Genomic DNA, 26,137 nt, shown 5'->3' with positions numbered 1-26,137 from the left:
ACCTCCATGCTGTCTGGTGAGGCTGGTGTAATGAACTCTGCCTCCAGTGGCTATCTGAAGAGCCAATTAACTCATACCTGCATTAATTGGTAAGATTGAGGGTGGGGCTAATCAGGAAGCCACTTTCCAGTTGGCAGTTACTGCCACACTCAGACAAGCCCAGGCTAATGGAAGACTTATTTGCATTTTGGAAGACAAGAAGATAGGGAAGAAAGGGATTGGCTTGTTTTCATTTTTGTTTGGAAGACACCTGCAGTAATTCCTGATCGAGAGAAGTGCACTGGCTTTCAGGCTGCAGTTCGAGCAGGTTTTCGCTTACAGCCCTCAAAGTCATTAATGCATCATTCGCTGTGGGTGAGGAGGTTGTAATTAAAAGGTAATTCATTAGTTTGTTAAAAAAAAAAAAAAATCAAAGAAAAGAAAAGAATGTAAATACAAGTCACCACAAGGGAAATATACTTTAACTCAAGCAAATACAAGGTTTCAGCATCCATTTGCATACAAAATAAATACAAATTTAAACTTTTCGTAAATACTTAGCTCAAGGAAGCACCCATAAGGTTATTTTTTTTGTTTAATTTTTTGTCTACTACTGACTCCCTGGATCTTTCTGTATACTGAGGGTAGAAAAATGGCCTTCAGTATTAATTAAAATTACAAGTAAATAAAATTCAATCGAAATAGAAAAAAAAAAAAATCTGTACATTTCCAAAGTCCTAACAATATGGCTCACAGCAGTTTTAGCAAGACCAGGCAGTCTGTCTCCCCTAAAGCACCCACATACAGTACTGTCATCACTTTGACCTTTTTATCATTCATATGACTTTTTTATCATTCTTTTATCTATATACATACATTTTCCTTTTTTACTCCTCTGAGAGATATATAGTATGACATTTTTGTTCATTACAAATATACAGCATGAAAATGTCATAATTGTTCCCCCCTGATCCTTGTGGAACACGCATGTCTGACTCATTTATGCATGCTTGAATTCAGGGCAAATGAAACAGAGGGTGGACTCAATGTGTCTTTGAGAACTTGCCCTGATTTAAAAGAGAGAACGAGAGTCAGGAGAGATCTGAGAACGTAATACTACCAACCAACTTTACACACAGTAAAACCAGGTCTAGGAAAAGAGAGAGGGCACAAGGAAGAAGTTTGGGTTTTAAATAATATTTCACCCTGTGAAAATTCACATATTATTTAGATTGATATTTAAGTTGCTCCAAACCCGTGAGCTTTCTTTTTTCCATTTGTGAATGTTAAGAAGTCTTCACAGGGTTTATTTGGCATATAATAAAAGTGAATTACGAGTCTGGTTTGCCATGCTCGACAAAGGACAAAAAACACCATTAACCCGCAGTAAATGTAATCAATAAGCCTTCTAAAGCAATACAATTGCTTTGTGTGAGGAACAGAATGAAATATAAGTCGTTATTCATTCATAATTGAAATAACATTAATAAAGGCCATTGATCAAAGCGAATAATACCTTTTGTGTTCCACTGAAGAAAGAAAGTCATACGTGCGGCATGAGGTGTGAGTAAAGAATTATAGAATTTACATTTTTAGGTGAACTATCACTTTAAAATTCAAATTGACTCTCTGTCTTAGTATAGTCTCCTCCTACATTTTCACACTGACCAGATAAAGTCTCACTAAAAACTCCCAGTTCATAGTCAGCTAATGTCCTTGGTTTCCTCAGTTGCACAGGGAAATTATTGCTCACAGCGCTGGGCTATTGCTCTCCAGTTTGGCTTTTATTGAGTCAATCAATCGTTACCTCTCTCTCTCTCTCTCTCTCTCTCTCTCTCTCTCTCTCACACACACACACACACACACACACACACACACAGAGCTGGAGGGAAGGTTAATAGCCACTGGCCACACAGGAGAGGGTTTGGGAGACTGCTCAGGAAATGGAGCGTGACTATGGAGCACACATGAGGGGGCATGTTTGCGCCAAATTCGTCCTACCATTCTCAACCGTCTCCATTGGGACAGGTAGCTGGTGTACACATCCACACACACACATATACATCACAATCCCCCATCCTCAAAGGACCCTCTTTCTCTTCCGCTCAATCAGCAAGAAATTTGTTCAGTGTCTAATTCACACACCAGGAGCTCTGCACAGCACTATCTCACTCTCTCTCATCATTAGCACCAAAGAACACGCTGTCCTCCAAAAATCCAACTTAATGATCTTCCAGTTTCCTTCTCATAATCTAATGCCTCTAAAATCATCTTACTCACCTCCAACTTCAATCACTGAGTTGCCCTCAGGACTTTCAGAAACTCTCGCAGCGAGAACGCACTCATACCAAATTTCGTCTCGCATAGCCAAACTTTCTTCAGAGTAATCCATAAAGTCTCTGTCTAGTTACTCATCGACGTACTAGAATTCTCTGTAAAGGAATATTTCACACTAAAATTCTGCCATTATTTACTCACTCTCATGTTGTTCCAACCCCAATTTAATAACTAATTAATTAATTTAAAATAAATTTTAAATAATGTTACGACCGCTGATTTCCATAAAATAACATTTGGTAGTGACTTACTACTTTTGTTTTTGTGTCATGAAGTCTGGTCACAAGATGGACAAGAACCAATAATGTTTGATGTTATTGATGTGTCGCCAATTTGATTGTTTCTTTTCTGTTTATGTGAGTTAATTATTACTTAAATTTCAATCTGTTATTCAACAAAGTGATTGAATGGCTTCAGAAGACTTGGAATAGTCACATGGACTATTTTATAACACTTTCAATAGTTTTTTAAGCTTTAAAATGAGTTGCTATCAACTGCTATTGCATCACAACATTCTGTAAAATATATCTGTATGTGTTATGCAGAAGAAAGATAGTCATATGGGTTTGGAACAACATGAGGCACAGTAGATAATGACAGAATTTAAATTTTATGGTGAACTATTCCTTATGAATTCTTCTTGTAAAAACTTACACTACTACAACTGTCCACATACACATATCATGTTTCAACATGCTAAAACATTCTGCAACATGCACAAACCTTCTTTGACATTTGCTGTACATTCTTCAGACTTTCTATTACATTTTCCTAAATATGAAGTGTATAGCATTTTTCTAGCAAGTCCTTTGATTTAATGTCTGTTACTGTTAATTCAAAAAATGTCATAGTACTTTTGTCTTGTTTTCCAGTAAAACTATCTAATGTTTTTTTTTTTAAACAATTCAAATGCCAAAATCAAAAAAAATGTGTTGAGTTTATTATGCTTTTAACAAGAAAAACTAGAATTAATATCTTGTATGATCATGCTTCTCAAGTGTTTTTTTCTTTTCTTGTTTAAAAGATGTTTAGATAAGGACAAAAATGATCCGTAAGAAAATATTTTTTTTTGCAGAGTTTAGTTGTATTATTTATGTTTCTGTGTTTAGAACAAGGAAGTCGTGCCACAACTCAAGGACATTGGGGTGACCATGACCACACACACACACACACACACACACTCACTCACTCACTCACTCACTCACTCATGAATGCATGACTTTGTTAACACAACACCAGACAAGGTTGCTTACACACCTTTGACTTCTCTGCCGGTGTTGTCTGACATTTAAACCAAAGTACATAAACAATAGCCCGGCGCAGTAACCCTGAACTTCACCTTGTCTGGCAAATGTCACAGCCAATTGGGTCACACATTCTACAGCCCAGAAGTTTCTTTTGGCCATTAAGTGTATAATGTCATAATCAGAGTAGGTCCCTTACCTTAAGGACAAAAAGACACCAGGTATAATATGTGTGAACCACCTTTACACAAATACACACATCGTCACACAACAATTTGCAAACATTTTATGGAGTGGGGTGAGCAGGATGTGAAGTAAGATGCATGTGGAATTACAAAGATCTTGTTTTCTCACAGTTTTCCTTCTGCTTTGATGTCACAGCACTTCCTCTCTGTTATATGTCAATTATGAAACCTAAAGAGGGTCATCAGTCAACATCTCCAGGCAGATTAAAATGCACAGATTCACCTCAACCATTAAAATGATCAAATCTGCCTATGAGCCGAGTTGGGTTGTTTACACACACACACACACACACACACACACACACACACACACACACACACACACACACACACACACACACACACACACACACACGTTGTGTTTCCATGTTTTATGGGGACTTTCCATAGACATAGAGGTTCTTATACTGTACAAACTTTATATTCTATCCCCTAAACCTAAACCTCACAGAAAACATTCTGCATTTTTACATTTTCAAAAAACATAATTTAGTATGCTGTTATAAGCTGTTTTCCTCATGGGGACCGACAAAATGTCCCCACAAGGTCAAAAATTTCGGGTTTTACTATCCTTATGGGGACATTTGGTACCCACAAAGTGATAAATACACGCTCACACACACACACACACACACACACACACACACACACACACACACACACACACACACACACACACACACACACACACAAATAATAGAAGCAGATGTTCAATTCGTGTCATTCTGTCACTTTCACATTCTAACACACTTTAAGCACACACACAGACACAAACAAACTAACGCTTTCAAAAACTACATCATTGATGAGTGCTCCCCAATTTAAATTTGTATATTAAAATCTCTTGTCCACGCTGCTTGAACGAGCTGAACATTTGCGGGAATGGGAGTAAATCATTTAAGCAATCATGGCTGGACTGCCAATGATACTAATGCCACTCTGAGCCCACTAGCCATTAAAAAATAATAAAGTTGTCACAAGAGAATTTAGTTGTTTTTTTTCTTTCATTGATATTGTTTTCTTTTTTGATCTTACAGCCTGCAGGAATATGCCACATATAAATGAAAAATATATGCTTTTGGTTGTAGATTCACTCGAAATTCATTTTCATTATTATCATCATCAACGTAAAACGGCAGATTATCAGTTTATAAACACTTACTTTTCACCCTGTTCCTCAAACAATGCTGTCTTATGACATCAAAACATGTTTACTATGGTCATACATTTTAATTGTTTGCATTACATGACCAGTTGCATTTATAAGCTTGTTAATGATGGTTCAAATTGTGCGGTAGCTCAACTGATAGATTGTTGCACTTACGATGCAAAGCATCGGGGTATGAGTCCTGAAGAGCATGCCAGTGGACATGTGGGACAACAAAATTATGTAGTTGCTTCAGTGATTGCATTTTTCATTTCACATTTGCTTTTTATGACATCATCTGTTAGGTTTAAGGTTTAGGGTAGGAGGTTTGTTCATTTAAAACTCGATAGAACATTAAAATTAAAAACTTCATCAAATTTAAATCGTTTTAAGTGCCACACAGTCGACATTTCACCTTGGAACTTCCATGATACAGTTATGTATAAGGAACCATGTAATAATGTGCAAAAATGTCGCCACAGTCACATCATTTTCATGAGATCAGGCTGAGAATAAAGGGCAGAAGAGCAAAACCACTCTTTTGTTCCATTACAAACTCTGTTTTTGGTTTATAGAATGTGATCCAATCAAAGTGAACTATTTGCTCCCTACTGTCCTATCACAAGTTTGGCCTGATACCATTTGCTCCTCTGGCTGCAGTCCAGCAGAAATCAATCTACACTTGCTGACCAATAGAAATGGATCCTCCTAGAATGGTCCAATAAAAATAATTGTATTGCACTCTCTCCTGTAGTTTAAGCTCTGATTGGCACAGAGAGGAGGCATTGTGATTGCAGGGAAATTGAACCATTAAGGGTATCATCTGCTTGGATCATAATGATGATATTAGGCGATAAACTCTATCTCTCTCTTCTCTCTCTCTCTTATTCTTTCTCACCCAAACAGGGCTGTGTCTAGATGGTTACACCCTAAGTCTCACAAGAGTCTCATTCACTGTTACTAAGTTTAAGTGGTAGGTTTACGGTTAGGTTTAGGGTTTCTGTAGGACTCCAAACACACAATAAATACAGTGTGTGAACATCTTATTCGGCTCTCGCCGGGACGTTACCCTCTAGACACAACCCCAAAACACCTAATTTAAAAAATATCAAGGATCACATATCAAACATATCAAGTAGAAACCTTGATTCTTCAGACAGAATGTATGTTGTTTGCATTTTCCTTACAGCCATTGAAATTTATTGCTGGCTGACACTGTGAGAGAACTAGTGTGGGACGTTTGGGGGCACATCTCTGAAACATGTTTTTGTAGGGGAGTTAGGGGATCATATGGGGGCTCTGGTGGACTGGTTTGCTAGAGAGAGGCTGGAGGTTCCCCTCTCACTGCAGTGAGCCAGGGGCCACGGTCTGATTTTTCCCACTCAGAAACCCACACTGAGCGGCCACTTGTACAGCTCTTCCTGCCCTCGTTGCGTGAAGGAATATGGAGTTCTCGGTGTCAACGTAGACTCTCACCCTCCCTGTGTGCATACCCTGTGCTACGAAGCATCAGCTCTGGGGCCCTCTTTCCTCCCATTCTGGTGGGAGGGGGAGTCTGAAGTCTTTACAGTTTTGCGAGGAGGACTCTGCTCCGCTACAAGCTCATGCAGTGAGGGTTCCTTGTACATGGCCACTGAGGAAGCAAAAGAGAAGAACAAGAGAGATTTATGTTATTTTGGACAACACCAGAAGATCTAGATGAAGTTACTTTTATTTTACTGCTGTTTCCGCTGGCTAAGTGTCAAATTCACTTCACATGCATCCTTATATATGCCAGATTATAACAATCTTCAACATCATTTGATAGTTATTTAATGAATGAATCACTACTGCTATGATTAATATAAAATTTACGCAAACTCTCTTTTCAATAAAATTCAGTTTACACCTGCTTTCCTCGGGCAGTAATAGCACAATATTTATTGCACTGGGCAAATAAGCAGCGAGTTTTGTGAGTGAAGCGTGATCTACAATGAGCTTAATTTACATAGCAAGGAGTCGTGTTTGCATGGAAAGGACTGATAGTGACTTGTGCTGACTTTACGTGGAGTTGGAAATGTCGCTATTATGAGTTCCGAGAACATGGATGACCAAGCAAAGACATATTGTAATGCGTGCAGATGAAGGCAGACGTGGAGTGAGGATCTATTTGCAGGGTTTTATTAGACACGGTGAAAACTAAACAGACAAAACCAGAACAAAGGAAATACCCGCAATGGGGAAATAAAACCAAAACACGGAAAACATAGAAAGGTTGAACAGGCAGGATAAACATAGAAAGAGCACGGAAACAGGCGTCCACAAACATCAACGATCGACAAGGGAATGGAGAACAAACAGGATTTATATACACTGGAGACAAGATGATGACAAACTACAATCAGGTGAGCACAATGACACAGGGCTGGCAGTGATGAGGGCCGGGATCATGGGAAGTGTAGTTTTGGACAAAGACAATTAAAACCCAGGGCAGCCAACAAGGGAATCGTGACATAACCCCCCCTCAAAGGAGCGGCTTCCAGATGCTCCTCAGAAACAAAAAACAAAAAGGGAATACTCAAAAAAACAAAAATCGTCCAAGGAGTGGGGGGCAAACAGACAGACAAGGGAGCACAAGGGGCAAACAGACAGACCAAGGGAGCACAAGGGGCAAACAGACAGTCCAAAGGGGCACAAGACAGGCAGTCCAAGGGGGCACAGAGAGCAGACAGGCAGTCCAAGGAGGCACAGGGGGCAGACAGGCAGTCCAAGGAGGCACAGGGGGCGGTCCAAGGGGACACAGGGAGCAGACAGGCAGTCCAAGGAGGCACAGGGGGCAGACAGGCAGTCCAAGGTGGCCACAAGAGGACTGGACCAGGTGGCCTGGGAGCTGGCCACAGAGCAAAGACAGGTTCAGGAGGCCTGGGAGGCGGCCTCAGGACCACAGCCATGAGGAACTCCGAGGGCGGAGCCAAGGTAGGCGGAGCCGTGGACTGCTCAGGAGACCACGTCGTAGAAGGCTCCGGAAGCGGAGCTGAGGGAGGCGATGACTTAGAAGGCTCAGAAGGCGAAGTTGAGGGAGCCACTGGAGGCGGAGCCGAGGGAGGCTCAGGAGGTGGAACTGAAGGAGGTTCTGGAGGCGGAGCTGAGGGAGGCTCGGGAGGCGGAGACCTGGAAGGCTCTGGAGGCGGAGCCCTGGGTGGCTCGAGAGACTTGAGAGGCGGAGCCCTGGGAGGCACTGGCTCTTGGACGGTCATGGCTGCTGGCGCTGGCTCTGGGACGGTCGAGGCTACAGGCGCTGGCTCTGGGACGGTCGAGGCTACAGGCGCTGGCTGCTTGGCAGAGGTAGGCAGAAGCTGGAGGGCAGAGGCCTTTCCTTTTCTCCTCCTCCTCCTCCGGGCGGATGAGGCTGGCAACGCTCAGGCTTGCTGACCGTGGCTGGCGTGGGCTCAGGCTCGTTGACCGTGATAGGCGTGGGCTCTGGCTCGCTGACCGTGACAGGCGTGGGCTCTGGCTCGCTGACCGTGACAGGCGTGGGCTCTGGCTCGCTGACCGTGGCAGGCGTGGGCGCTGGCTCGAAAGCCGGAATCAAGAGGGGTGGTTCCTCGGCAGCGAGTTTCTTCACAACGAGACTCACATACTCCCTCCACATGTGCTCTCCGGGTTCCGGCGCTTCCCTCCGCCGGCATGATGGTAACCCGACCCAGTAGATGGATTTCAGGGAAGCGTCATCGAACACGGTGTAGATGGCGACCGTGGAGAAGAGATGTGAGTACTCGCGAACGGTCAATTCTGCCTGGGCCAGTTCGGTAAAACCGCTGCTAGATCCATTTTTGGTCGATCGTTCTGTAATGCGTGCAGATGAAGTCAGACGTGGAGTGAGGATCTATTTGCAGGGTTTTAGTAGACACGGTGAAAACTAAACAGACAAAACCAGAACAAAGGAAATACCCGCAATGGGGAAATAAAACCAAAACACGGAAAACATAGAAAGGTTGAACAGGCAGGATAAACATAGAAAGAGCACGGAAACAGGCGTCCACAAACATCAACGATCGACAAGGGAATGGAGAACAAACAGGATTTATATACACTGGAGACAAGATGATGACAAACTACAATCAGGTGAGCACAATGACACAGGGCTGGCAGTGATGAGGGCCGGGGATCATGGGAAGTGTAATTTTGGACAAAGTCAAGTGAAACCCAGGGCAGACAACAAGGGAATCGTGACACATATTTACAAGTGGGAAACTCAGAATTCTAGATGATACCTAAGTTGCTGAGTTGTGACATTGGAAGAGGCTTGTGGGCATGAAAGATAATAGAAAGTAATGATTTTGCAAAGTTATTTCAATGTTAGTGCTTCATTTCAATATATTTTTTTGAAATATGCCAGTCAATTATCGTAAATAACTCATCTGTCGTGGTTTGTTTCATGCAAATGAATTAATAAGTTGTTACCATGCATTAATAAATCACATAGGTCTTGTAAATGTGATTGAGGTGTATTCAATTGATTATTCACAATATAAAAAGAGCTTTTGCCATTGTTCATTTTCTACTTGTTTAAGTTAGTTTAAGCCTCTTTCTTTTTAGTTTCTGACTTAAATGCATGACATTTCATAATATCAAATGCCCGACATGGAGGTAGGAGCTTCCCTGATGCACTTAAGGTGTTTAAAATTAAATAATTTAAATACTCAAGACAGTGTTATTTAAGCTCTGATTGTGCCTGCTTAAAATAGATTGGGGAAGTTAGTGAAAAAGATGCTGGTTTTTGCACCGAAGTACAATGTGCAAAAGTGACGTAACTGTTTAGTGAATTGGCCCCTAAGAATCTGCCAATGAAAAACCCATAGTAGTTGACCACTTATCTGAATATTGGGGAAAACGTGTACCCCTCCATTTCTATAGACCATTTCAAAGATGTAAACAATTACAAAGGAATTATAAAGTTACGGCACATGTCTGGCCCAGAAGCATTTCCAGTAGCAGCATCCAAGAACTGTCAAAATAAAATTACTAGTACATCTTTAGCTAAAACAGAACAAATGAGATATTAGCAAAAAACAATGAGGTATCATATCGTTACAAATTTTCTCAAAGAATATTAAACGTTTACCTGAAGTGACTTATCTAGTCAAGTTGTTGATACTGAGCGCATCTACGCAAGAGAAGTGATGAAATTGTATTTTAGATTAGATGCTCACAATTATTCCCTCAGTGGGGAAATCGGGAATATTGGATCGCTCCTTTTATAATCAATAAAGCCGTTCAATCAAGCTGTCTATGTGACCTGCGGACAAGGAAAGGATTTATTTTTTAATGATAAAAATACTTTTCTTGTCACTTTCTTCTGGATAAAAGTGTCTTCTGAATGAAGTTAATGACTTGTGCTGCTTCATTCATTATAGTCACTTTTAGAGCTCTACCTCTCAAACTTTGTATTATTTGGCATAAATGTAATTCACCTACCAGAGATAAGATGTGTGTGACAGTTGTTAATACAGCACATATCCATCCAACCTTCTCATTTAACCGAATCGGTTCATGCATCCGTTTGTCTTTGCATTTTCTGAGGTCTAAAAATTCTGACCTGGGCATCACAGGAACTGCGCTTGGATTGGTTGAGTCATACCTCGTTGGAAGATCTTTCAAGGACCCCTGGAGAGGAGAGGTGTCCAAGTCACTCCAGCTGACCACTGGTCTTAATCAAGGATCAGTGCTTGGACCCCTCCTCTTCTCAATATACACAACATCACTTGGACCTATCATTGAGTCTCAGCTTGTATCTCTGCCTGCCTCTCAGACATTTTGGCCTGGATGAAGAATCACCAACTTCAGCTCAACCTGGCCAAGACAGAACTCCTCTTGATCCCAGCCAACCCATCTGTTGACCACAACCTCACTATTCATCTTGGTTGATCATCACTATTCAATGACACTAACACCAACTAGAACAGCTCAGAACCTGGGAGTGATGTTAGACCAGCTTAATTTTACCGCCCACATTTCACCATGTAATTTCAAATCTTGCAGTTTTGCGCTCTGCAACATCATGAAAATCAGACCTTTTCTGTCTTATTATGCTGCACAGTTCCTGTTTCATGCTTTGGTCATTTCAAAACTTGACTACTGTAATGCTTTGTTGGCTGGCCTTCCAGCTAACATAATTAAGCTACTGCAGATGCTCCAGAATGCAGCAGTGTGTCTTGACTTCAATCAGCCAAAAAGGGCTCATGTCACCCCACTCTTCTACCTGTAACTGCCCACATCAAATTTAAGGCTTTGACTCTAGCCTTCAGGACAGCCAATGGAACCGCACCCTCGTACTTCAATTCACTTCACCAGGTCTATGCTCCACCTCGCTCTCTGCAGTCTATGAAAAAGCTGCGCCTGGTGGTCCCATCACAAAGAGGCTCAAAGTCTATTTCACGATTGTGCACTTTCTCTGTTCCACTGTGGTTAGGTGGATACCATCTCAACATTCATGAACCAGGTGAAAACACATCTGTTCTGTGAGCACTTAACCAATCCAAACCAATTGCACTTATTATTGAACTTATCTTGTACTTACTGTACACACACACACACACACACACACACACACAAAATAATAATTTTCTGTCTCTTTCTTCTGTGCTAGCACCTATACTACTCCAGCCACCTTGAAAGATTGGCAGTACAACACTGTAGATGTTGTTTAACTTTGTATGACATTTTTCTTGCAATGTAAGTCACATTTTATAAAAGTGTCATCTAAATGATTCAATGTAATTTCGATTAGTTCCAGGTATCCAGGGAGCATTCAGCAACCTAACAACATGTTCCACATTTTGATAATGGCATTTTATGATAATCGTGCCAATGTTAGTAATGTTAATCGTGTTAAAGTTACTATAAACAAAGCGCCTCCCACTGTTGTTTTGAATGAGGGTGTGTTCCATTCAGAAGTGATTATCCCAATGCCCTATACCCTTCGAAGACTTTACCATCCACTGTGAGAGCTTTGAAAGTCTAAAAGGTGTGGGGCTCAAAAATAAGTGTCATTCAGAACTCACTTTTTAAGTCATTTTTATTCAAAATTCAGTTTGAAGCGATCTTACAGCATGACTATTCTCCCTTCAAAGTGCCATTCGGAGGTTGATTTGTCCACTTTCAAATGCAGTCTGAGTTCGGGTGTAGCAGGACATGTTCAAGGAACAAAAAGAGGTTACTTAATTAAACCATCTTGAAATGGTCTATTATGGTTATGTCCCTGCTAGATTGTGATTATATCCAAAGATATTGTAGTAAGTAATCAAAAATATAGATTACTTCTTACCGTAGTATGTTATGATGTAATTCTGTCCTAACTGTATTTCTGCATTTGACAACACACTGGTAATACGCCATTTTAAAATGGTTTGCATGTCTGGCTTGCAGAATTTTGAGCACCTGGTCCACCTAGGAAACCAGCTGGCCGACCAGCTAAACCCCGCTTGGCCAGACCGAGAGAGCAGCTAAACCAGCTTAGACTGGTTTAAGATTTTTTTTTAAGTCTATTTGAAGTCTATTTAAAATCCATCTGATCTTACCTTCAATTACTTTTGGTAAGAAGTGTGCTGCCGCTTTGGTCTTCTTCACACGGTTACCCTTCATCACTTGGCCATCCCGGTTGATGCCGATGTACCACAAGCGTCCCGACTGGCTCTGGCGGTACAGCATAGAACAGTATGTCACGTAGTAGTTCTCAAATACACTCTCTTTGAATTTGCACTCTGGGTTGAAGTTCTCCTACCAAAGAATAAGGGACACAAAAACAAGCTAATAAGTACAGAGTTCTTTCATCTAAAATGTATGCACATACATGTGTGTAAAAACAACAGATAAAGATAAAGATATAGTTACAAACATAAATAACATCATGCTGTACTTTGATTGGTTGGGCCATGCCAGTGGAGAGTAAAGTGAAATCTCATGATGGTGTTTCTTTGAAAGCTATGTTCTCCAGAGAGCAGTATGCACATTATTCTACTCATCAGCTATGCATTCATTTGAATGACTGATGAACTTAGCGCTGTCCCCAAAGGTACTCTGAGTGCAGAGAACTGGTGAGCTCTGCTTAACATACATGGTGGAATGCAAATATAAATATGTGTGAGTCTCATAAACTCAAAAGCAGAACCCACAAATCCACGGATACTAAAAATTTCACAGCCTGAAATGAAAAGAAATGCATTATACTTTCAATTTAAAACTTTAAATCGGCCGTTTCAGAACACAAACTTGTGTTTCCCATTCATTTCTCTTAAGCTTATAGTCTTTCCCACCAATCCAAGCCACTGTAACTGGGTGACTGTAACCAGGAGCAACATGTGTACATCTCTCGTAGTCTTTTTCAGGGTCCTTGCCCTGTCACGGAGCAGACCCAATCACCAGGATTGATTTAGTGAGGGTAGCCAAACAGAAACGGCTTACTGAAGCCTTTGGGCAAGCCAGCGGAGACTGAGAGAAACAGACAGAGAGAGAGAAGATGCTGGGATCTGGAAATGAGTTAAGGGAGCTTTTTTCTTTTTAAATATATTAAGCAGCTCAGCTCAATTTGAGAGTGAAAACCAGCAAATACAACCACATTTCTGCCTGTCTGCTTTTAGTCTATGCAACGCTCTGTATTTTTTCTTGGATTTGTCTTCATCAGCTCTCTCGATCTTTTTTGTTTTCTCACTCTTTATCCAAACCACCCTTCCTCCCTCCTTCTGCATCAAACTAAGCAGCAGTTGGCTCATGTATTTGATGTCCTTGGAATCTCTGATCAATAGATGATCAGCCTCATGGAATACTAATAACAATCTACTCATGTGAAGGTCAACATCATCTCCAACCTTGCATATTCAATTTCATACATCCTACACATGACCTAAGACATACAAAACTTAGGTTTTGGTGGGACCATCTTTTTAAAATATTCTTGCTTTAAAAAAAGCACTTAAACCAGGCTAAAATGGTTTGCAGGTCTTAGGTGGTCTAGGCTTTCTGTTTTTGAAGGTGTTAGGGACACATGTCAGCTGATCTGGCAGGGAGACCAGCTATCTGACCAGCTGAACACCAGGCTCCAAGACCAGCTTTATGCAGTTTAGGGTGGTTTAAAATGTGTTTTTCAGCAGGGTTTGTCCTGCCAGAACTCTGCATAAAGCTTAACTTGACCTCCTCTCTTAAGCCCAAGTTGGACATTGACTCCATCTCCCAAGGAGTTTTCACATGATTAGAGGGCCAAGTGACCTGCAGGCAACCTAGATAGTTACCACCCATCTGTGCGTGGGAGAGTTCACATTGACCACTTTTGATTATGGGCTTAAATCAAAAGTTCTTTCAGCTTCCATGTCCTGATGGAATGGGCTGCAATGAGATGTTGAGAAAGATGTAATTTCTGGTCAGCATGCAGAGAATCTTGACAAGTGTGCCAGCTTCTTTATAATGCAGAGCAGCTCTCCGACCTTCCCCTGGCTCCACCTCTTCTTCTCCTCATCTTCTTCTCCTCCTCTCTGCCTCCCTCCATTTCTCTCGATCCATGTGCCAGTTGTCTGATTGAATCTATTTTACCTGGTCATAAAAAGACACACCCCTTTTTGAGCCTCAGTATGAAACAGATTAACTAGCCCTTTAACCCTGAATACTTTATCCTATTCACAACTCCACATCAGTTCCCCCAACCCACTAACACACTCATGGGCATCTGACTTCCAACCGTAATGGAAAAACGTCTGAGCAAACATGATATGGTAATCATATACTTGTTTTGCACCTATTATAAGGAATATATGGCTACATAAGATGTATGATTAAAAATCTTTACAACTTTTTTTAAAGTACGTAATTACAGATTTATTGACCCATTTTCCCAAAATGTTTTATACTTCAACAGCATTCGCGGAACAGACATGAGAGCAGACTTTTACACTAAACACCTTGATGAGATTTTTGAATAACAGTGTGTATTCAATGTTTTGTTTATTGGATCCGTTTACATTCCTTGTATGTGCCTTACTGCACATGATTTTATTCTTTAAAAAAAGAAGGATAAATCTAAATAATAATCATTTTTGGAAGTAGCTCTTGACCCCTTTCTGTCATCCCTCCTTTCCACCCCTGTAGCCGTCCACTTTTTACATTTGTGCATGCCTATTCAGAGTCTTTTTTCTGTCTGAGGTGTGAACGATTGGTGCTGAACTTGGGGGGTTTCATGTCACTTCAATGTCACCATATTCATTTTCATACAGTTAGCACAGTTTGTGGCCTAATTTATGGTAACACATGATAACGAAACCACATAGCCTACCAATCACAATTAATTAAGTAATCTGAATAGTGGCACATCATACAACTCAAAAATGGACCATGAACTTGGAACTGTTATGAAAACATACAAAGCAAAACCATCTTTACCTTAAAATGTCATTCAAAGATGTTTTGGTTTTTCCTGGTTGAGAAAACCACGTCATCACACAAATGCCCACATAATAGGTTGTTCAAAAAGTACTGTACAGTATATTAAAGTCATAACATATGTAACAGTCTCTTCAAAATAAAATCTATTTAACTACAACTAGCTTCTGTATTTCACATAGATTTCTAGAATCTACAATGTTGCTTAAAAATACGCAAATATTTGTGCTGTTTTAGTGTTTTTCTTGATTTTATTTAAGTGTGCACTCTACAAACAAACATGCAGACTGAACAAAACACATGCCCACACTCCACAGCCACCATAGGGATATGAGCTATTTTCTGAAGACATTTTGTAAACTACTTCTTACAGTTTTTGGTTCAGAGAGCATGAAATTGACAGACGGAGGGTTTGGGATCCGACTGCTGTGTTGTTTCTATCTCCCGTTGAAGTGGAATTAATGACCTTGTTATTGCCACATGGCAAACTTAGAAATACTTTACTTGAGGGCAGTTTACAACACTTGCTGAAGTGCCACAAAGAGCAATCCGTAATGTTTCAGAAGGCCTGTCACACCTTTAATGCTTGTCACAACAATACCTAAAGCAGGAGGAAACATTTTACGGTGAAGTTAAGCTAGCAATGATCTTTAAGACAAGAAAAGCACACAATATAGCATTTTTTTAATCCTCTTTAATGTCCACAAGAGACTATATAACAAGACACATCACAGAGCTTGTTACAGAGGCTTATGTTGAAATTGGAAACAGTTGGAATTTTGCAACACTGCTACTTAGAATTCTTTTTTTCTTGACATTTTTGTTAGAATGAAACAAACATGAACTCTATCTCCTTTAGATTCTCAGCAGAAAGTTCTGGAACGTAACACAATGCTGGAGACACAGTTGAATAATTGATATCAATTATGCTATTTCAAAGACACATTTATTATTCAGTGAAACATTGTATTAGTCAAAAATCCATGACTACAGCTACAGGCGTTCTATTGAGGCGTTCAAAGAAATTGCCCTTCATTTCAATATCATGCAAAATTCACAAAACGAGCATCTAAAAAAATCAATAAATAACAGGATGCCCAAGCTATAATGCAAGCTAAAATTAAGTAACATTTTTCATGACCACACTAGGCACAGTGCAACGTCTTTTTATTATTTTTGATTAAGCACAAGTGGGCATGGGTGGGAGTGTTTGCACTATCTTGGGGTGTATGCGCAAGCTGTGCATGTATTGTATGTTAATGAAGTGGCATAAAGCGCAATTTGCTATTTTCTTGAGTAATAATAGGTCATTGCGCCAATACATTTTAATAGCACGTCTGATTTCAGTGCAAAGTCTAATCTCAGTTCCTGCATTTGCACTTTAGAGATTCCACCTGCAGGTGGTAATTAAGTTCATGCCCAAACAAATATAGGAACATCAAATCATGTCCCTGACAATCACTTTTGTAGCTGTTCCCCAATATAGCCAAAAAGTTATGAGATTTGTGTTAAAATTTCTAAAGGTCATGGCTTATTTGCAATTATTATTATGTTTGTATTTACAGTTGTATTTATGATCTAATTTGTATTGGTATATTTCCACCTGTTGTCATAGATAGAAGTCACTAAAAAAAGGGCTGGTTGGATAGGGTAAAATGATTGGATTTGGGGAGGTGGTTATGTAAGATTTCTTGACCAATTATTTATTTTTATTATATTTTCGATTCATTTATATTTTTCGTTTCATATATATTCTTGTGTTGTAATAAATTCATTTCATTTTTAAAGCAAAATCGACTGGCAGAAGTGAAGTGCATGACAAAATCCCTTGATCCACTGCCTAACCTAAAGGCAGACACAATCACGGTTAATGCTAGCCATGATTTATTTGTCAGTTGATAAATATGATTCATAATTCTTACATTCCCTATAATTGAACAGAGCCTAAATCCAAATCCTGACGAGAACCACATTTTTATGCATATAAAAGGAGCATATCACTGTCATACAAATATGTCTTAATGCACAAGATAATGTAAGTCCATATTATCTATTCTTCTAATTAATTGCATACAGCCCATTTACACAACCAACATCTTTTGAATGTGCTGTCTTTGTTTATATTGCTGGTGCACTTGACCCAGCCTATTAGCACTTTGCTGGAAACCAGACACCACGTCCTTTTAAGTCCTTAAGCGTGATGCACCATTCAGAGAAGTTGGTAAACATTGCTTGAAGATATTTGGAATAAAAATGTACGTTGCTAACAATTTGCTAGGCAAGGGCCACAATGGTTTTCCATTTCATCACGCAAGTACATTCACGTGCTTGTTGTATTAGTAGTCCTTATTGTGGCAGGGCGGACGGCGGGGCTGGGTCGTGATGCTGCACACCCAGCCCCTAATCAGACTAATCAAGCCTCCGAGAGGGATAAAGGCCGACTGAGGGTGGCAGTGCGAGAGAGAGAGAGAGATTTACAGACAGATGTCCGACACGTGTGTGTGTTTGTCTTTTTGTTTAAGGAGGACGGAGGAGTCCAGCCGCCTGGAAGCGGAAGAATGGCCACCGACCGTGAGGGGTGGAGGGGCTCCCAACTAACCGCCTGGAGCGGTTACCACTGCCAGGGGCGGGGGAGACCCCTACTGTTCACCAAAAACGCGGCGGGGTGTTCCGTCCGCCAGGGGCCGGAGGAGTGGCCCAGGACAAGCTACGGTGTATCAGAGAACCGGCGAGTAAGTGTTTTTTTCTTTCTCTCCTCTCTCCCTCCCACTGCCGTCCTCGGTTGGCCCTTATCCCTCTTGGAGGCTTGATTAGCCGGATTAGCCCTGAAATGCATGCCTAGGTCAAAATTGATCCAACCACCTACTTTTTAAATATATTACATTTATATAGATTTTTTTTTATTATACGAAAGTTTGCATTGGAATTAAATAAACGATATATCAACCAATTAAAAAAATAATAACAATCATTAAAATTATCTTTGTAAATCATTTTCCTTGAAAAAAAATAATGAATTCTTGTTATTTTCACCTGGGTCATTTCTGACCCACATATGTATTCTAAGGGGGTAAGGCCATGCATGCATTTTACGGTTTATAAGTCAATAGTTGTTGATCATTGGCAATGCTTCATGCCATGAGTAGTTCATTCCATCACACAAGACATTAAAGGGATACTGTACCCAAAAATTTACATTCTGTCATAATTTACAATTTACTTTTTCTTGCCATATACAGCTTGTGCATTCGGCAGATGTTCAGTGACATGCTACATTGCATTAGTCTATAAAGCATGCAAGGCTACATTGGGACACATCAATGGATGGATGAAACAAATTCAGACAATTCCATAATCCATTTAAGCTCTGCCTATGGTGACACTTTACTAATGGCCACAGAGCTGCTGAGCGTGGGTGCGGTTATAATGACATTCATCTTTGTTTTGAGTGACGAATGGAAAGTCACTGTCAATAAGATTCATGTTATGGAATGTTATGTGACATCTCCTGTTTAGGTGATTGATCAGTGAAGACCTTTATGACAGGCCCCTCCCCCAAACTATTACTAATAAGCGTGGCAAAGACAAAGGGGCCATGGAATAAGGCGAGTACCATGGTTCATAACTGGGCTTATGGGAAATGGAGGCAGATTAAAATGCCGCAGAGGGTTTATGGGGATGAACGGCTACAATCTGCAGTTAATTTCCTGCAAGGGAGACAGGGATGATTACTGAATCACTTATTCTTTCAGTCTCTCTTCTCCCCCTTCTTTGGGTATCTACATATTACACATTTTAGGGGTGATTCTCATGAAAATAAAATGCTGTATTTTACTCCAAAATGAACAAAAAACAGTAAGAAATAATATATTGCACATATATTGAAAATTAAGCCTATTGTTAGGGCCATAAAGTTTGGGCTATTTCTGACTTGGTTATTATAGTATTTTTACAACAATGTGAAAATATATCTTATATTATTAAATTAAGTATTCATACATCTTTGTTATACTCATTTGCCTTTAATTTGAGCTTATTTTAATAATAATAAAAAAAGATACCTATGTCAGAGTGCATTGAAGTCAAAATTAGTTTAAAAAATGTCAAAAGTTTCTCCACTTAGGGTTGCATGATGGGGTGTCACTCTTCCAAACCCTTGTGTTTTTCATCTAGTCATTGTGACGCACTATCCCCATTGAAATCAATGGATTCACAGCGTGCTCTGACGCAGTGTAAACTCCAGTATGTATGCGCTGTTTCTGTTTGTAAGGGAATGCTGGGAATGAGGTGTGTTTTTTAAAGCAATTACATGTGTTCTAGTTTGGATTCATATCAATATGTCTCTGGCTTTTCATTTACCTTTACAAACTACATCACTCTCTCTCTCTCTCTCTCTCTCTCTCTCTCTTAGTCTGCGGTGTGATGGTTGTGATTGCATCAGGAACGAGAGCATTTTGAATCTCAATACCATCTGTGGAGGGAGAGAGCAGTCTATTGAAACCATTAATCAAAACTGAAATAAACACACAGACACACACACACACACAAAACACTGTGCACTTCTTCCTAGAGTTCACACACATGCACCTGCGTTCAGACATAATCATTATACCGCAAGTTCACTTTGTTTTGAGCAAGCTGTCCTAAGCGGTGTTTAAACTGAGGAGCACCCTAGAACCCCATACGATTTAAGAGAATCCGTATGAGACAAAAAAGACCTGTGTATTATTTTTTCCCCCTTTTTTCAACTTCATATGGCATCCAAGAGTCAAACTTGATTTTCTGCAATAAACTTTTGAACACACCCACAGCACACTTTTGTGACTGTCCTCCAGTCGTTATTGCAAAATAAACCCAGACAGTTCTTGTTTAACCCCAAAGGAGTTTCTTTTTTGCAAAAAAGACTGTACATTGTCATGCTTATTACAAAGCTACCTACCAAAGAATTAATAAATGGACATTAAATATTTGGGTTAAAATTATGTTATTATGTTAGAAGTAAGAAATTGCAGAGTCTCCAAAAACAGCTGAATTTAAATGTAAATTTGTGTTCTATTGGTGTTTATTTGACAAAAATGATCATCTGACTGCTCATTATCCAGCTTATTACATGGCTTATTACAAATAAATAAATAGTAGAGCTATCAGAATTAACGCATTAGTGCGTGCGATTAATTAAAAGTTAACGCGTTAATTTTTCTTTATTGCAATTAACGCATTTACCATTAACACAGTAGAAACAATGGTGTGAAGGGTGGAAATTTTGTAATGTGTCTGCACGGATTCATTACACTGACGCACACTTCACAAACACAGCACCAGAGCCCTTCTACCAAGATGAGACTACAAGCCTAGCACAAAACAGCATAATGTGGCGGTCCCATAGACATTGTATGGCCGGAACCTTTATAACACGCTAGTTGACCGTTACAGTCTCTCCTGTGATAGAGCTGCAGAGGTTGTTATCTCATTAAAAAAAAATATCTCTGACGGTGATTCCCTGTTAGTGATAAATTGATGGCTAAAGGACATCTTACTGCTATTTGATGTACAAAACAAGCCTATCTGGGACTTGTGATAGAAATCAAGTATTTTTCAGCCTTTGTAAGGCACATGTGAATTCAAAGCGTTGCACAAAAATGGCTTTGCCGCCCTGACCCGAATCATGAATGCAGCTTCACGATTGCTGTAGGAAAAGAGATAGCCACAGTCATCCAGCAGATTAATATTGTGGGGGATGAGGGTGTGAGAGATTTAATAACCATTTCAATGAATATGCAACCTATGGGAAAATGAGTTCTTTCAATTTGTCAACCTCCCAATTAGACTTTGGGAAACGTTTGATGTGACTTGAATAGGTGATATTTGAGTGCATTTAAACTGTGGAAGGCTTTGTTTGTAAAATATTAATAAAGCATTATATTGCTATATATTGTTTTGTTTTCTTCCTAAGATGGCAATAGATACATTTTGACAAGAAAATAAATATATACTGTATAGTATAAAATTTCAGCTCTTTTAAAATCAGCTAAAACATTTTTCGACTAACAGCACTAATAAACATGAAATATTGATTTTAATTTTAATATTTATTTGCCTACTTATGGGAAGATAGTTGACTTGCAATACCCAAATGGCCTGGTGAAATATCACTTTATCCCCAGATATGAGGTCATTATTCGGAAATATCAGACTACTGGATGGCGCAACTGATCAGTGAGAATCGAGTATTCCAGGGAGCCATGCAAAAATGCTACTTTCCTCTGCTTTCAGTTTTAAATTAAAAATGAGTTTCCTACTCTGAAGTTGCACATAAACACCCCCTCAAGTCGTAAGTACGACAGGTATCCCACACAAGTCCATACAACTCCCCAACTGCAAACCAATAATGAGGAGGTTCCCTCAACAGTCCGTAAAGGTACAGTCCGTACCTAACCCTAACCCTAACCCTAACCCTAACCCTAACCCTAACCCTTCTATGTTAAACAACCATCAAAAGTGTAGCTAAATCTCAACAATTATTGTTTTTATAGACATGCCATATTCATAAGTGAATAGTAATTGAATGTTGTCATAATTGCAAATTTATAGGATTTTAACCTTTTAAATCAGTGCAGCTGAAATGCCCCTTTCAGATCAGATGGAGCATTTTAAATCTTAATGGTCATTACATGCTTTTCAACAAACACTGGATGAGGACATGAGGAATGTCTGCTCAAAGAGATGTATGAAATCCATTATATGGCAGAAGAGCACAATCCCTGAGGCAGCTCTTCTAATTTACGTGGGTTTATTACAATGAGATACTCACAGAGCTTGACAATATAGTGGCATATTATGAATGACCTTCTCTTTAACTGCAGTGAGGAGAGGAGGGAAGGGGGAACAGAAGGTGTGCAGGAGAAAAAAAATGCTCCGGGGAGAGAGGTGTTTCCCCATTGGATGTGGTGACCTCCGAGTCTCTGAGCTTCTCTCTCACCTCTCATGCATTTGGGGGGTACTAAGCAGATGATCATCAAACAAACACATTTGCACTCACTTACAGTATAAACCCACTAAGACAATCTGTAATTAGACAAACAAACATACAAACACAGAGAAGTCCTTTGTACATACACACGGTGATATAATAAAGCCCTGAAAGTATTGCAATGATTTACTGCATCCAGATGTCAGTTAAGCACCATTGTAAACATAAATATAATTCACAAATTAATCCACTTATGTAACCCTTCTGACACTGATTCAAATAAAAGGATCCCATCACACACAATTTTACCTAGAATTTAATCTAATGTCGACTCTACTTTCTCTAATATCACAGGAAGCAAACAAATATATTTGTCTGAGGGCCAAAGACTAGAAAAGGGCATAGAGAGGACAAAACAAGGAGAACGGTTATGGTAGCACAGTAAGGACAAAGATGGCTGTTTAGGACGCGTTCAAATCAAATTAAATGGTCAAAATGACAGGGACAGGACAGGAGAAGGACAGATGGACCAGACCAAAAATGAGAGAGGGAGGAGGGACAGTTTTAGGATAGCATTGACAGGACAGGATGTCCAATGCTCACAGTGCATCAGTAAGCTACACAAGGGTCTGAATTAGATACGTTCCCTTTGAACTAAATGCTGCACTCCATTTCTGAGAAGAAAATCCCCTCATTTCTCAGTTCACAGTGAAGCAGGAGACAAAAACTCTCTCATCCCCGCTTTCTAATCACCAGCTCTGGGATGTACACTCACATACACACATATAGAGTAGATCAAGCTTAACAAACACACACACACAATATCTCTTTCTCTCTGAGAGCTGTCTCATCATGCTCTCGGTTCTCTTTATCCTGCTCTACCCGTGACACAGTCTAAATATCTGCTCCACCTTGCCTGGTAATGCTGCTGCGTTTCCACTCTACCCCACATCAAACACAATTCGGGTAATTGGTCACACTGCACTGGCTAATCCTTTGTTATTGTTTTTTATTTAAATGGGAAAGCTTGACCTTTGGGAGTAGTAAAAGCATGCATCCAATGTAGCAAAAGGGTCTCTAATATACTTTACAGAGGATTCGAAATGCTCCCAGAGCCACTAGAGATTTCTGATTATCCTTTAGGAGTTTGTATTCTAATTTTGTTTCTTTCCAAGTCAGCTTAATCAGTAACAATTTACAATAAGGTAGTATTTGGTACATCTGGACACAGTTTTTCTTGGTTGTTGGCAGATAAGATGTTCCAAGCTTCTTGGAGAATTTGTCTCAACTGCTTTTGTCTCTTTGTGTAATCTCAGAATGACATGATGTTCAGTGGGGGGCCCTGTCGGGCCATGACATCTGTTGCAGGGCTCCTTGTAATAAAGAATGTAATAAATTCAGAGACATAGATAGACTAAAGTTGCCACCAAAGAGATAACCTGAGGAATTCAGTAAAACCGAGAGAACTCAAGGAATATAGCACCACAAATAAAACCTAAAGGTTTCAGTGCCATGGAGAGAATCTGACAAATTCAAGACCCTTGAGAGAACCTGAGGAAGTCAGCACTATTGAGTGAATGTGACAATTTGACTCTATGGAGAGAACCTGGCAAATTCAACACCGTTGAGAGAACCTGAGGAAGTCAGCACCATTGAGTGAACGTGACAATTTGACTCTATGGAGAGAACCTGGCAATTTCAACACCATTGAGAGAACCCGAGGAAGTCAGCACCATTGAGTGAACATGACAATTTGTCTACATTGAGAGAACCTGGCAAATTTAACAGCGTTGATGGAACCTGAGAAATCCAGCACCATGGAGAGAACTAAACTAATTCAGCACCATGTACAGAACCAAAGAATTCAGACCATGGGCAGAACCACATGAAATTCAGCACCATGATCAGGACCACACAGAATTCAGCACCATGGACAGAACCTGAAGATTCAGCATAAAGAACTAGAGGAAAATTTAGGACCAAGGGAAAAGCCTGAGGAGAATAGCACCAAGGACAGTATCTGCATAATCCTAATTACCCTAATAACATCGTGTTTCACACCAGTTTATTTGGCCAAACTCTTTAATGTGAGAAGAGTACTTAAACTCACTGCATAATTATTTACCTCTCGAAAAGCTGCACATCTTCAATTATATATAAACCTTTATTATAGAGCTGCATGGAGGGCACCAGCATAATAATTCTAATTATGATAATCATTGCAATCTTTAAAAGAGCATTCAGTCACTTACGGAGGTGTAGAGGTATCCCTCACTGTTCATGCCCAGGTAGAAGCCAGTCTTCGCTCCCTGAATTGCAACTATCCGCAGGCCCACAGGAATCAAGTTGAACTGTGCTGTGGGACAAAATCAGAGAGAGTCATGCTTAGAAAATGTTTATAAAACACTGGATGAAGAATAGGAATTGGTGGCAGGTATTAGGGAAGTCCCAGACCAACCTATAGAATATGTATCTAGAAATAATAAGTATAGTGGGGACTTTAGGGTTAATTCATATTATATTACCATACAAGTCTGTCGAACCAATATTTTTATGAAATGGAAAATGGTAAATATCACAGTTATTAAGGTTTCCAGAAATGCCACATGTCAGATTTTTTGTTGAGCCAATCAGAAGACATTGAGGCGCATTCTGCCGGCCAGTAATTTTGCACGTTCACAGGGCAGTCCACATATGTGAAGCAAGAATCTTTGGTAGCTGGTTATTAAAGTGTATGATTCAAGTTTAATGCCATATTCAGCTTCATACAACATGATTACACAGGAAGCCGACATGCTGCTTCCGAATGTTCATGTTCTCTGAATTCAACCTCATTCTGCCAAGTTGCTGAGAAGTGGCATCTTTATCAGAAATGTTTGCATCAATTCAAATGTGTTGATCTTTCTCCATGACACTACTTATAGCAAGTTGCATATACAACACTTCACTGGTCCCATGGAAACATGGAAAAAGTTTACTCCGAGTCATGGATTGAAATGGTGAGCGAAATTCAGAGGTTGCATTTTCGCTCTAAAATTACATTTTTATTTCACTGACAGTTGGGTTTAGGGTCGGGGTTTGGGTTAGGAAGTAGGGTTAATAAAATATGCATTCCAGGGGCTTGGTTAGCTCAGTAAAGATGCTGAATACCACCTCTGGAGTCACAAGTTCGAATCCAGGGCGTGCTGAGTGACTTCAGCCAAGTCTCCTAAGCAACCATATTGGCCCGGTTGCTAGGGAGGGTAGTGTCACATGCAGTAACCTCCTCGTGGTCACTATAATGTGGCTCTCACTCTCAGTGGGGCATGTGGTGAGTTATGCGTGGATGCCGCGGAGAATAGCGTGAAGCCTCCACACGCGTTATGTCTCAACAAGTCACGTGATAAGATGCATAGATTGATGTTCTAAGACGTGGAGGCAACTGAGATTCGTCCTCCACCACCCGGATTGAGCCAAATCACTACACAACCATGAGGACTTAGAGCGCATTGGGAATTGGGCATTCCAAATTGGTGAGAAAAGGGGAGAACTTTTTAAAATAAAGAAACAATAAAGTAAAATAAAATATGCATTCCTGTTGACTGTATTACATCATTTGCAACTACAAATACAACTTGCTTTTGGTGCCACCCTGTGGAAATTTCACCTAAACAACACTTCCAGCTTCAACAGCATTAAACATTCTTTGTAAACACACCTAAATGCCATTTCATATCCAGCTTCTGTGCCACCTTGTCAGTGTAAAAATAGCTTTACAGTGTAAATATTTTAAACAAAATGGCATACGATGATACGGAATAACAGAGAT

General features: G+C 40.0%; 1 protein-coding gene across 1 annotated transcript in view; it reads right to left on the bottom strand.

Annotated features, from left to right (window-relative positions):
* Nucleotides 1-6,192: 6,192 nt before the first annotated feature.
* Nucleotides 6,193-26,137, bottom strand: part of fgf11b (fibroblast growth factor 11b) — a 58,222-nt gene continuing 38,277 nt past the window's right edge. Inside the window, exons 3-5 of the mRNA XM_052118035.1 lie at nucleotides 24,582-24,685; nucleotides 12,512-12,710; nucleotides 6,193-6,585 (exon numbers count right to left, since the gene is read on the bottom strand). Of these exons, the coding sequence (XP_051973995.1) occupies nucleotides 6,452-6,585; nucleotides 12,512-12,710; nucleotides 24,582-24,685 (437 nt within the window). The 3' untranslated portion in view covers nucleotides 6,193-6,451. The remainder of the gene's footprint in view (nucleotides 6,586-12,511; nucleotides 12,711-24,581; nucleotides 24,686-26,137) is intronic.

The sequence above is a fragment of the Xyrauchen texanus genome, chromosome 44, assembly GCF_025860055.1.
Source record: "Xyrauchen texanus isolate HMW12.3.18 chromosome 44, RBS_HiC_50CHRs, whole genome shotgun sequence".
Classification (NCBI taxonomy): Eukaryota; Metazoa; Chordata; class Actinopteri; order Cypriniformes; family Catostomidae; genus Xyrauchen; species Xyrauchen texanus.
The sequence above is the reverse complement of the archived record's forward strand: the minus strand, read 5'-3'. Positions and strand labels throughout refer to the sequence as shown.